Source organism: Pelmatolapia mariae, linkage group LG17, assembly GCF_036321145.2.
Source record: "Pelmatolapia mariae isolate MD_Pm_ZW linkage group LG17, Pm_UMD_F_2, whole genome shotgun sequence".
NCBI classification, from domain to species: Eukaryota; Metazoa; Chordata; class Actinopteri; order Cichliformes; family Cichlidae; genus Pelmatolapia; species Pelmatolapia mariae.
The window spans coordinates 27,408,375-27,421,541 of NC_086242.1; the positions used below are offsets into that span (position 1 = coordinate 27,408,375).

At 40.3% G+C, this 13,167-nt stretch overlaps 1 protein-coding gene across 4 annotated transcripts in view; it reads left to right on the plus strand.

Moving 5' to 3' along the window:
- The window catches only part of phactr1 (phosphatase and actin regulator 1), a 44,976-nt gene that overhangs the window by 15,706 nt on the left and 16,103 nt on the right, over positions 1-13,167 (plus strand). For 3 of the 4 annotated variants that reach the window (XM_063460198.1, XM_063460197.1, XM_063460199.1), the window contains exon 1: positions 9,403-9,701. The exons of the other annotated variant lie outside the window; for it this stretch is intronic. In XM_063460198.1, coding sequence (XP_063316268.1) covers positions 9,428-9,701 — 274 coding nt within the window. In that variant the 5' untranslated portion in view covers positions 9,403-9,427. Of the gene's footprint in view, positions 1-9,402; positions 9,702-13,167 lie in introns of those variants that run through there. 4 annotated transcript variants of the gene reach the window in all.

A 13,167-nucleotide genomic window follows, 5' to 3' on the forward strand; every position in this document is an offset into this window, starting at 1 on the left:
CATCATTCTGTTCTAAGCAGATCTTGTATTTTATTTTTGCTTTCTCAATAATCATGTAGCATTACACTGCAATCACATGAAATCAGCTGATCTTAGTTCCAGCCTATATCAGTTAATGATTCGGTCGATATTTGTCTGTGAATCCAATTGGCTTGCTAAAATAATGTGTACTGTTTAAAATGGTTGCTGCATCCTGCAGGCTGCTTTGCAACCCACTTCCATCCCAGCTCCCCGTTTTTTATCCTGTTACTGACTTAATCACTGTCGTGCCTGTTGTCAATAATATGTGCTCTTTGGGGTGCTGGGGTCCTACTGCTTCTCTCCCCACCTCTGGTTTTAAATTAATGTTCATGGCATGATGGCACCATGCTACCAAATATAAAATCAGATGAGAATGATGGTTGTAGTTTCATGTAAGTAGTTCTGATTAACTTACTCCAAACTTTTTGAAACCCTGCAATCACAAAACAACTATTCTGTAATAGTTTTGCATTGCAACTCTAGTATGCTTAAGATTAGGGAAAAAATATCTTCACTCCATCCATCAGCCAGCTAGCCATCACAACATTCACATCTGCAGTGAATTAGAATCACCGATTAACCTATTCTACATCTTTGGACTGCAGGAGAAAGCCAGAGACTCAACAAGAACATGCAAACTCCAAGCAGAAAAGTCCCAGCCTTTCTGGGGTGGATTGAACAGCGGATTGAACACTACATAAAACGAACACTACTTCATATAATGGCACTGAATGTTAGGGCTAGATATAATTTGTGGAGCGCATAATCATCTAATATGGTTGAAATTGAATTGGTAGCAATATAGGCTGTTCACTTTGGACACAGAGACAATCAGTCCTTACTCACACTTCTGCAAGAGCCACAGCAGTCAGGCTGCTGGCAGGTGTGCATCTAGATTCAAGATTCAAAGTGTTTATTGTCATGTGTCACAAGAGAAAACGCATTTCTTTGTGCAATGAAATTCTTTCTTTGCTGTCCACCCACAGGTGCCAATATATATATATATATATATATATATATATATATATATATATATATATATATAGAGAGAGAGAGAGAGAGAGAGAGAGAGAGAGAGAGAGAGAGAGAGAGAGAGATGTATATATATATATTATATATACTAGCAGCTGGTGTGTGTATGTATATATATATATATATATATATATAGAGAGAGAGAGAGAGAGAGAGAGAGAGAGAGAGAGAGAGATTATATATACTAGCAGCTGGTATATATATATATATATATATATATAGAGAGAGAGAGAGAGAGAGAGAGAGAGAGAGATATGTATATATATATTATATATACTAGCAGCTGGTTTAAGGACAGATAATAATCAGCATACATAAAGATGCTGAAATTTTTGATGATGAATTCAGTATTAATATCACTATTCATGTCCCTGTATTATGGTAGAAGCTCCATAAATGGTTGATATAATAGTTGTTTGTCACTGATAAATTTAGACTTGAGATGTTGCCATATGCTCAGAAATTTGTGCTTACCATAAAAAAATGTCACATTTTTTAAGAAAGTGTGTGTCTTCTATAGATCAAAAAATCAAAATATAGTGAAGACAAGGATAGAAATCATTTGAAAAATGTCAGTTTTTTGTCAAAGAGCAGGCCATTTGTGGATGGCCACAGTCTTAGAAACCTTTGGCATTCTAGCTGTCATTTCACCCAGTGCTTTCTGAAGTGCTTCCCAAATGTTGCATTGTTTTTAGTGGCATTTCCTTTGTATCCACAGACCATAGTGCCCATCCTGTTTAAAACAGAATACTGGATTTTTTTCTGGTCGGACAGCGAGGTAGCATGTACGATCTCCTATGCACCAACAAGAAATTCTGGTGAAACTCGAGAACTGATTATACAATTACTCAAAATCGTGAAATCTGGAGGAGATGCAATGAAGAAAAAGAAAAGAACCTCAAACTCCCAAAGTAAGGTAACAGATAACACAAAGGAACAGAGCAGACCAGTGCTTGAAGCTAACATGGCTTACATTGACAGTAGCCTACAGACAAATACAGACTACAAAGGGAGATGAAAACAGTCTTAAAAACATTCAAAGATGGCCAAACCACCCAAATGAGCAACAGCCTGCCTGAACTCAGATGGAACATTGACCAGAAGTTTGCAAAAAATAACCAAGCAAATAGAATAACAAAATGAGAAGATGAATGCTGCCCTGACACGCACCAAGGAAAAAGAGTCATGGAGTTTTGAATTGCAAGAATTAATAAAGGATCAGGAATCAGTACTGGACAAACTAGATGATTGGAGTTGAGATCTAGGTAGAGCAACCTACAGATTTACCGAATCCAAGAGGAAACAGAATCAAAGAGTGACTTGGTCACAGTGTTTGTGGATAAATGACTCAAAGAGGAAATTTCAGTCGATTCAGATCTCCAGATTCAACGCGCACACCGGACATGTGGAACACAAGAAGCTTAAGAAATTTGGAGAAACACAAACACAAGAAACACTTTTAATAGCTCACATGACGAGGAAATGAGGAGTGGCAATATTAATAGCCAGTGCAGACAATTTCGAACTGTTAAAAGAAATCAAAGATAAAGAGGGTAGAACTGATGAAAGTGTATTGAAACCATAGCAACAGTATATGAAGGAATATTATATGTGGAAGAGATTTTAATATAATAATACACTACAATTTAGATACGACTAGTCATAAAAAGCATAAGAGATCTATTACTAAACTCTTAAAAAATACATGGAAGGAAATGGGGGTTTTTTTTATGTGTGGAGTGATTTACACCCTCTGCAGAGAGACTATAGCCACTATTCAGTAACTCATTCAGTTTTCTCTCAAATTGACTTTTTTTTTTTTTTTACCCAGAAGGAGAATAGGGATAGAATAAAAGAATGCAATATAGGAGTTGCAGAGGTCTCAGACCAGTGCTGTACACCTTAAGATTAAGCTGAACTCTGCAAGGAGGAATACAAGGGTGTTGGTTTAGCTCACTGGGATGAGCAGGCAACCTGCAGCCCTTTGCTGCATGTCTTCCCTGCTCTTGCCCCTTTCCTGTCCCTATGAAATAAAGCCAGAAAAAGGCCAAACAATAGGAGGAATAAAATACTTTAACTTCCCCCCCCGCCCCCCCCAGCTTGAACCTGTTAAAATGTTCACGTGTTACAGTATATGTTACAGTATGTGGATGTTTTATAGACAAAGCAAATAGAATATTAAAATAAAATAAATACTCAAAATAAAATGAAATAAAAAAACAGAATACCAGCTCAGTAGAAAATCAGCAAATCAGCCATGTCACAGAATCCACAGAATATATGAATGCATTGCAATTGATATACTCTGTGGATGCTGAGCCTTTCTTCAAGATCACTTTTGTTGTGTACAAACCTCCCACTTTACCCCTTTATCAACATTTGGTTCTGACTTAGATGCCTCAGACTTCTTCCTCTGTTCTGTGTCTGTGCTCGTTTGTCCACAGACACTGATTGGTCTTTGCAAGTCTGCCTAGAACACCAACATTATGTAGTCACCTCTTCGCTGTTGACATTGATACTGATGTTTAGGGCTGGACATGTCAAGATTGTAGTCAAACTCACAAAGGCTGACATTTTATCAATTAACTAGCCAAATTCATCACTTTGTCAATGAGCAACAGTTTTAGCTGTGCTACCATAAATGGAATTTCTTTTTCCTCTACTGATCAATAAGCTTCTAGCTAAATGTGCTATTGGAATACTGGGCTGATATTGACTCAAAGTGGGGCTCTGTACACCTACACATTCATCATTAACAACTGTTAATCACTGATATACATTTCTGATATCTAATGGTATTGTAGGTAAAGTAAAAAAATAAAATAAAATTCAAAGACACCCAGGGATTACAGTGGTATTGTCAATATTATAAATAAATGTTTTTATCAAACATTTTAATAAATATCTATTTTTACAGATTTTCTAAGATAGGGTTTTTTACCATCTATCCAATGTAATGGCTTTATTAAAGATTCTTCCTCCTTCTTGTTGTATTCTTCCTTTTAGCTCCTGAGTGTGTGTGTGATAAATGTCCACACTAATGTTATTGTTGTATTCAATGGGACTAGATGATATTTCTAGGGACTTGAGGGCTCGTAAATATCACAAGTGTGAGTTTTGGAAGCGTCCCAATTTTAAAAACTTCGATCGTGGAACTTAGAAGATAAAACACATTAAGTTTCTGTTGCTTCGCTGTGACAGTTATTTTTTATTAAATTCTTTTTTTAAAAATGTGTCTATTTTAAGGCCTGCAACTTCATAGTAGTGCATAACTGCAAACTTTACAGTGATCATTAACATCTGTATTTTTTCATATAGATTGTGGTCATTTCATCGTGTTACATTCTCAATTCGCATTTGGTTCATGTGTCACTTTCAACATGTGTCACCCATACATAACCAAAATTTGTATCTGCAGGAGAATTGTGTCCGAATCACCACTAAATACGGAATGAAGAATGTGCAAAAGCACCACAGGCCTGGTGATTAAAATTGAAAGTTATGTACAGGTTAAAGTGCTCCACAAGAGTGTTGTTCCACAGTAACTCGCCTTCATGTTGTTGTTTACAGTGGAAACGTTTCAGAAAAGAAGTCCCACATCTTGGTTTTCAATCTATGCACTTAATCATTCATCTCCTGCCAACAAGTAGACCTTCAAAGTGGAACTGCTGAGCTAAGTTTAAGCTCCATGTATTGTATGCTTGGACTCATATAGCAGTTTATCAATCTGGAGTTTGTTGTAGAGTGTATATATGATAGTAAAAAAGAAAATAAATAAAAGCATAATAGAACCACTACTACAACATCTGCAAATGTGACAATAAATGGTTTGTAGAGATGACACACTCTACCAAAAGCATGTCATTAATAAGGGAAACTAATGTTGCTGCTTAGACTACTGCATAGAGCAACACTTTTTTTATGTTTTTTATTTTCTTTTTGAGGGCGCTATAAATGATAATATGACTCAATGCATAATGAGTAGTCCCACTGCTGATACATTATATCTGAATACATTAAATGTGCAAGTATAAACCAGTAATGTGAATCATACCTACAGTCTGAGCTCTGCCAGTGCACAGTGAACCCACCTCGCCTTCCAGCCATATTTAGTCTTAGCGTATGTGTAAGTGAGTTGGGGGCATAGATTTATTGATCGTCCTCACCCACCGCTGCTCTAATGTCCCATCTCCTCCTCACTGGAGGAAGCAGCAGCACCCGAAGAGAGGTATTAAATCAGGCAAGTCATCAGAATAAGATTGTGGAGACACCTGTGTGACACTTAAGGAGTCATGGTGGTCCTCACTTGTATCCCTGCTAAATTGAGCCTCATCCACTTCATCCGACCACTTCATTGCTCTAAGTCTTCTTAAAGGACATTTCTTTTATTTTACGCCCTTGTTTTTACTCTCAGCTAAGTGTGGAGCTGTAGGTCTGATACTGAAGGAGGCGGGATCACTCCAGATGCAAGGCTTGTTCAATTAACAGTGCGCCTTTCATCTTGTAATACACAGCCTTGTACTTTGATTTTGAAATCCTCCATGACTCATCATTTGCAGCAAGGAAAATGGAGCATATGCTTTGTTAATCTTAGTGTTACATAAATACGTAAGCATCCGCACACAATTCACACAATAAATAGCCTGAAATGATTGACTGTATAAATACAGGTCTAGTCAGCAAACACAAACGCACATCCAAGGCCTACTAGTGTATTCCTGTGCATCACAGATGACTGTTGCAATATGAGGTTGATAGCAGATGATTAGACAGTGACTCCTCCTAACCAGCCAGCACCCTGCAGCTCAGTCTGTCACTGTTTCAGAAAGAGATGGATTAATTTATTTTACCTATTTGTTGTAAATGAGCGCCACCTGCTGGCAGAGAGTCGCAGCTACAGTCTGTGACCCTTGCTTGGCCTCCACAGAGAATATGCAAATTTCTCTCTTCATGCTTATTTTTAAAAGGCTTTCTAAATTTAACTTTTGTTTTCATCTTTTAAATCTTGGATGTGTTATGTGTGTCATTTTTTCTTGTTGTTTTTACTGATCAGCCACCCACCCACCCACACACTCACACACAGCTGTCAACCTCAAGAACATCTCAAGATTTCAGTCTGCAACCTGGAAGGGTTAGCCGCTTCCAGTAACACTCTGGATTTATTTTTGTTCGATACCACTTCAAATTCATTGTTATTTAGAAATTAACACTGACTAAAGGAGCGTTATATTGTAAAGTAACGACCTTACAACATTAGAGAGAGAACCCCAATCAGACATGCAATAATCAGGTGATGGTGGGAACGCAGAACTCCATTGTAAGTGTACCCTGCACTGGTATGGTGAAATGATCTATTAGGATAATATAGCACTATATTATATCTATATATTAAATTTTGAGGCTACAGTTTGCACTTGTTCACCAAAATTTGTATGTAGCAGGTTGGAAAAATGTTGCCTGGTCTGATGAGTTTTGATTTCTGTTGCAATATTCAGACCTGAGTGACCATCTCCATCCCTTTATGACACAGCGTACTGATCTTCTAATGGCTCCTTCCAGCAGGATAACATGCCACGTGACAAAGCTCAGATCATTTCAAACTGGTTTAAATCAATAAATATTGATTGATTGATTGATCTTGACATGACAAATAACAATAAGTTCACTGTATTCCAGTGGCCTCCAGAGGCACTAGACGCTCAATCCAATATCTTTGGGATGTGGTGAAGCGCAAGATGTGAATCATGGCTTACGTGCATAACAGCTGACAAATCTGCAGCAACTGTGTGATGCTGTCATGTCAACATGAACAGAAATCTCAGATGAATGGCTGTTGTGGATGGAAAAGGAGGTCAAACGCGGTCCTGGCAAAGTGTGTCTTAATATTCAAACACATAAAAGGGACAGCTGTTAGTGTCACACTCAGACAGACTACGTGGCTTTGCTTCTGAATGTAAAAAGTCATTCCCTTGGTTTTCCACGTTTTCCTTCTTTGATTTAAAATACTACATTGTTAATGTCCGTGCTTCAACCTCATTGGCTAAAGCGGCGACTCGAATGCGCGTCAGTGATCCGCGTGCAGACTGTGATTGGCTGCGGAGATGGGGGGCTGGAGCTACTTAAAGCTAAGGCTGGAAAAATAGGTGGAACCCGGAAAGGAAGTGGACCTTCAAAATAAAATAATGGAAAACAAATGATATCCAGAATAACGATGCCTAGAGGATTATAGGCTTTCTTGTTAATAAAGCACATCTAAGCCTACATTGTGGGTTTTTTTAATGCAGAGTGCCTTGTCATTTTTCCGCCACCAATCAGTTTTGTTTGAAATTCATTAGTTCGAACAAAAAAAGCAGCTTTAGATGTATTTTGCATTAGGTTCCTCAGAATGTAGTAAGCCATTTTTACCTGGATCTTTAATCCTATTTGCTAAAAGTCTGGCTTCTTTTATCAGTAGTACACTAATACATATTACGCTATGTAAGCAAGCAATAGACATTTGCAAGCATGCTGCCAATGCTGTTTCTTTTTTTGCCCACACAAGCTAATCATGTGACTTTAACAATCATCTTGTATTTTGAATTTTCATATAAAGGTTCATTGGTGGGTACAGTAAATGGAACACTGAGTATCAGTCAGTGGAGCCACAAACATTTCAGCCTGTGTAGATATGCGTTTTTTCATCTTCCAAATCTTCTACTCGTCCATTTGACACATACCATATAGGGAGTGCTATTTAACCAGCTTTAACTTGCAAGCTCCTTTGCAGCTCACCTCCACCTCACCTTCTACTTAACACTCACTTTTGTTTGTTTGTTTGTTTGTTTGTTTGTTTGTTTGTTTGTTTGTTTGTTTGTTTGTTTGTTTGTTTAGTTAATAGGTAAAGGGGGCGATGTGGCTCTGGCTGATTTTCTTTCTTGGTCTTTCCAGGTTAAAGTGGAGCAACATTTTTGTCGTCACCAAATACATATTCCACATAAAGATGACAACTTACAGTGACGCCTATTTGATATCACTATTCAATTTTTCTGCAGATACCTTGAATTGCATTCAGTGATTTATTGCTTTTTGTAGTGTACATGTTGTAAACAGGGATTTCTGTAATATTTTGCATGAAAGCTCTGGTTTGGTTAAGATTAGAGAGAGATTATCCTAGGAAGAATAGGAAATGATACAGGTGGGGTGCATGGTCAGGGCATAATGGAGTTTTTTTTCTCTGTTAGCCTGACAATAGATAAGACCCAAACTTGTGGCAAAAACAAGTACAAGTTTAGACGCTACAGCTGTTTAAATAAAGTGTAAGAAGTGGCCTGGGCCGGATTATCGAGTAGGCATGTCCAGGGGCCCATGCGCAGTTGGTTCATCCAGGAGTCATTCATTTTTCCTGCCTCTTTCTCCCCTACACTGCTGAGGCTAGTGTGGGCTGAGTACTTCCAGTACTTTGCCAGAAAATTGGAATTTTTTTATTCAACAAATTTAGGATGAAAACACTGCAGTTAGTTTTTGAGACATTCAGATGTTCAAGCTAAGTGGGAGGTAAGATGTAGTAGCAGCAGCTCACTATCACAGTGGATTTATATCACAAGACTTTGAAGGTGCCAAAAGCTGCCCTCCCTAGAGGAGGACCTGCTGCAGCTCCCAGCAGAAGAAGCGAGTATCCAGGGGATATATCTGTTTTAGCTGCATGATTATTATTAGAGGAGAAAGTTTATTCCTTTTTTAAGTGTGTGTGTGTGTGTGGGGGGGGGGGGGGGGGGGGGGGGGGGGGGTAGCTGATCAATAAAAACAACAAGAAAAGATGATGACACACATAACAGATCCAAGATTTTAAAAAAAGTTACATTTGTGTGTGTGTGTGTGTGTGTGTGTGTGTGTGTGTGTGTGTGTGTGTGTGCATAAAAACGTACATTAAGCTGAGATTGAACATAGTGTTATCATTATAAAAACATAAGAAGCCTCTGCTTTTCCATTTTTACTGAGAAGCTTTTAGTGAAGGTGTGTTGTGAGGGTTACTTTTTTCAGTAAGATACAGTCAGTACTTTTCATCCTGTGTACACATTCCTTTATGTGTCTGATTAGAGAGGGAGGACGGGGGGTCGTAGAAATTAGTTGGCTGGGGTTCACCGAAAGATTTGTGGCCGGGGACGTGTGTGACTTGGTGACATGGGAGTGGCTTCATGCCTTGTGAAGGTATCAGCTTGGTTGCAGATCTGAAAAAGAAGAGCGCGGCTGGTGGGCTTTTATTTTGTAGGAACTGAGGGGAAACAGCGTCGTATGCTGGTTGACTTGCGGGGGGTGGACAGAGCAGCAAACCGTTTGAAATCCCCTCTAGTGGAGCAGAGGGCGAGAGGGTCTATTCCTGCAGTCCAGCTCAAACATGGCGGGCTGTGGAGGAGACGTGATGTGCTCGTGGTCCGGATCTAAGACCCACGGCACATCCTCAACCCCGGCGTCCGAAGAGGGGAAGCTGAGGAAGAGAAGGAGAGCCTTCTGCTTGGCCAGGATGAAGTCCCGTAACAGCTCCGAGAAGCATCAGCTTCAGCATCATCATGAGCCCGCCGCGAACAACAACAACAACACGCCGTTCATGATCCACTGCAAGGAGATCAAACACATCTGCAGCAACTGCCGAGGAGCCGAGCCGCTGGACGGTGAGACGCTTCAGGTTGCTTTGAGAGCAGGAGGAGGAGGAGGAGGAGGAGTACTCCTGCTTTTTAAATGATTGTGCTCATCGCTCACTGCCTGCTGGTGGGGGTCGGGGTCAGCGCTCAGATCAGATCCCTGTATTGAATCTGTTTTACTTTACAGTGAGTTTAACAGTAGCTGATGCTGTTTGAAAGCCTCTGCTGAGTCTTCTTCACTGTCACGGGGCTGTGGTGTGGCTGGGATCTTCACTGTAAGCGCATGATTTCAAGTCCAGTTTTTGTTTTGCTTCCCTGTTTGCATCGTGAAAGCAGAAGTTCAGGGCATTCCACGCACGGATCGCTATAGTTTCAGTTAATATAGAGAGCTGGGAAAATTTCTGGTTTTGTCTTACTGGATTCCACAAACCAAACGTCATCGTATGGTTTAGTCTTTTCCCTTATTAACTGCTATAACGATCACTTCAAGTTCAAACTGTCGGTGGATTATTATCTGCACTGATGCTGATGAATTTTCTGTCAATACAGAAATCAATTTATGGAGCCACCACTGCAGCAGTTCATCTCAAACACACACAACGTCAATAGTTGCTCTGGCTTAAATAACAGAGATCAATAGCTAATCATAGAATCTGTTCATTTAATCAGCTTGTGGTTTTATTTGAAAACCTTAGCGTGTGGATCAGTGGAGGCTTTGTTCTTTAATAAAACTTAGCCACTTGATTTAAATTGCTTAATCAGCCACCGGGGATTTAGTGAGCAGCCCTTTCAAAACCTGGTTTTACTGGCACGATTTGTTTGAGAAGAGATAACCAGAACTTTTTTGGAGTTTTCTTGACAGAGGATCTTCAACAGATGATCAAAAACGTTATTTTTCAGTAAACTCAGTAATGAAGAAACTGGTTTACAGTGACAGTAATATTTCCTAGTCGACAAATTCAAATGTATTCATTTATTGTTTATTTGAAGATGTTTCAGACTGTTGGCCTTGTTGTTTTTTCCCCACAAATCAACACAAGTCAAGTCAATTGATGCAACAGGTGGTGCCAGCATAGACTGTATAAAAAGATGACAGTGGCTACTGCTGGTCAGTGAATTTCATGCCTTGTGATTAACAAGCCGTTGGCCAATGAGCAAATGTTTTTGAAACTAAGTTAGTGATGGTGAAAATATTAATGCCATCCACTGTCAAGAAACCAGTGGATGGCATCACAACAGCTACTCACATCTTTTATATGGTCTGTGGGACTGACACTCTTTTGGAGCCAGCCTCAAGTGGCCATTAGAGGAACTGCAGTTTGGGGGGGGGGGGGGGGGGGGTCTTATTTTGCTTGATGCCCAGTAACAAGGCCATTTAAAAAAAGAGAGAGAGAGAAACAAAACTAAAACTATGAATCAGCTAAGAAATTCAGTCATGTAACACAGGCCTTCCAGCATCGTTGTTTTGGCTGAACCGAGTTGTTTTCGAGCTTGTTGCTCAGTGAGTCAGTGTTTTGAGGCATCAGTGAGATAACAGACCCCAGGTCAGACTGAAAGAATGTCTCCCTGCAGTGTGAGTCTGAGCCCTCTGACTCACTGCTGCTCTCGCTCCACTGCTTGTGGCGAGGGGGGGTTGGACTACACCAGGAGGGAGAGGACACCTTTTATTTGTGTAAGGAGACAAAAGATGAGACAAACACAGTATGTCATCACCTCAAAATCTGCATAGTTTTGGGGGGGGGGTTGCAGTCAAATGATGTCACTGTTGTCCTGGAAACACTAATACTACTGCTTTAGGTGCTGGAGACGCTTCATTGAGAGAGCCTTTGTGCAAGGGAGGTTTCCGTGAGCTCTGACGTTCACACAGGGATGCTACACAGACTCAGAGTGTCTACTGAGGGGTTAGGGAGGGGAGGATGAGGGGGGGCTGACTGGATGTTGTTGAAGGAACTCTCAATGGCAGGTACAGTGCTGATGAAGGATGTCATCTCCTCCCGTCTGCAGCTGCCTACCAGTTTACACATGGCCGGTTTCTCCACCGACTGCTGATAATGTTTCAAATAGAGGAGAAAGAACTGGCAAAAACACAGCTTCAAAGATTTTGACTGAAAGGTAGTCTGATGGTCAAGTCATACTGTATTTTTGTAATAGAGCTGAAGGCAGTGATAATATACAACAGTCTTTTATCCATCCATCATCCATTGTCTCCTGCTTATCGGGGTCCACATCACAGGGACAGCAATCTAAACACACATGTCCAAACATCTCTCTCCTTAGTCACCTCATTCTGGGGAGCAGTCAGGCTTTCCCAGGCCAGCTGACAGATGTAATCTCTCCTCAGTCTGCCTCCATTTGGCCATGCCTGAAACACCTCACCTAGGAGGCGTCCAGAACCTCCACATCTGTCTGCTTTTGATGTGGAAAACAAGCATCTTTGACTCTGAGCCGCACTTGGATTTCTTCTTTGCAATCTGGATATGAAATATTTACATGATTTTGCAAAACATTCCTATGTTTTACTGCCAGATTTTCCCTGTCATTCCTCAATTACTTGTACAACATTCCCAGTTGAATTAAGTTTACTTCACCCAAATTCTAAAAATTCCATGTGTTTGGATTCATTTCCATCTTTCCATTCATATGTCTGACAAGTATCTGTTTGCACTGCATGCTTCTGTCTGCCAGTGTTTGTGTGCAGGTTTACATCCTCTGCTGCCTGCTGAAATGTTGCCTCCCCCCCCACTTCTATTGCTGCTGGCTCTGCCCTTGTTTTGTAGAGGATGTTGTGTGTGTGTGTAATGGGAAAGGTGTAATTTCAAATGGAAAATCGGAGCATGCTGTATAGAGTGGCCTCCAGCATGATTACTTTGAGGAAAGTCCCTTTGGGGTGGGGGGAATTGTAGCTCAGAGGAAGAGGGTTAATGGAAAACATGGGAAAGGGAAGGCTCACAGTTGAAGAGGTTATAATTCTATCAGATTTTCACCGCTGACCCCCCCTTTTGGTCTGTGTTGTAGCTGGCTAACTCCTCTCTGTCCAAGTTTTTCTCTCCTCCTTGTTACATAAGGTTTCTGCTGCTGTGGCCACCTGACACATTAGCTGTGATTGAAAGCGATCCAAATAAGCTTTACCTGACTTGATTATGCACAACCCCCCTGGCAGAAAATGTCCTCTGACATTTGAAGCAGAGAGCAGCGATCATCTGTTCTACTTAACTGTGGGTTAAAAGGGGCCCATTATCAGTTAATAAGCTATAGAATAATAGCTCATTTACTTTGTGCCCACCTGGCTGAGGCTTTAATAAAATGGTCATTAATCAGATCATTATCCAGAATGATTTCTTGAAAAAAGTTTTTTTTGTCATTACCCGAAGTTCTTCCTTTTATGGCCGATATATTTTATGGCATCAGGTTTTCAAATTTGTGCTACACTCTTCTTAAAAAATAACTCAGACTATATCAGTCACCCAGATGCCAACTGTCAGTCGTCATAACGCCA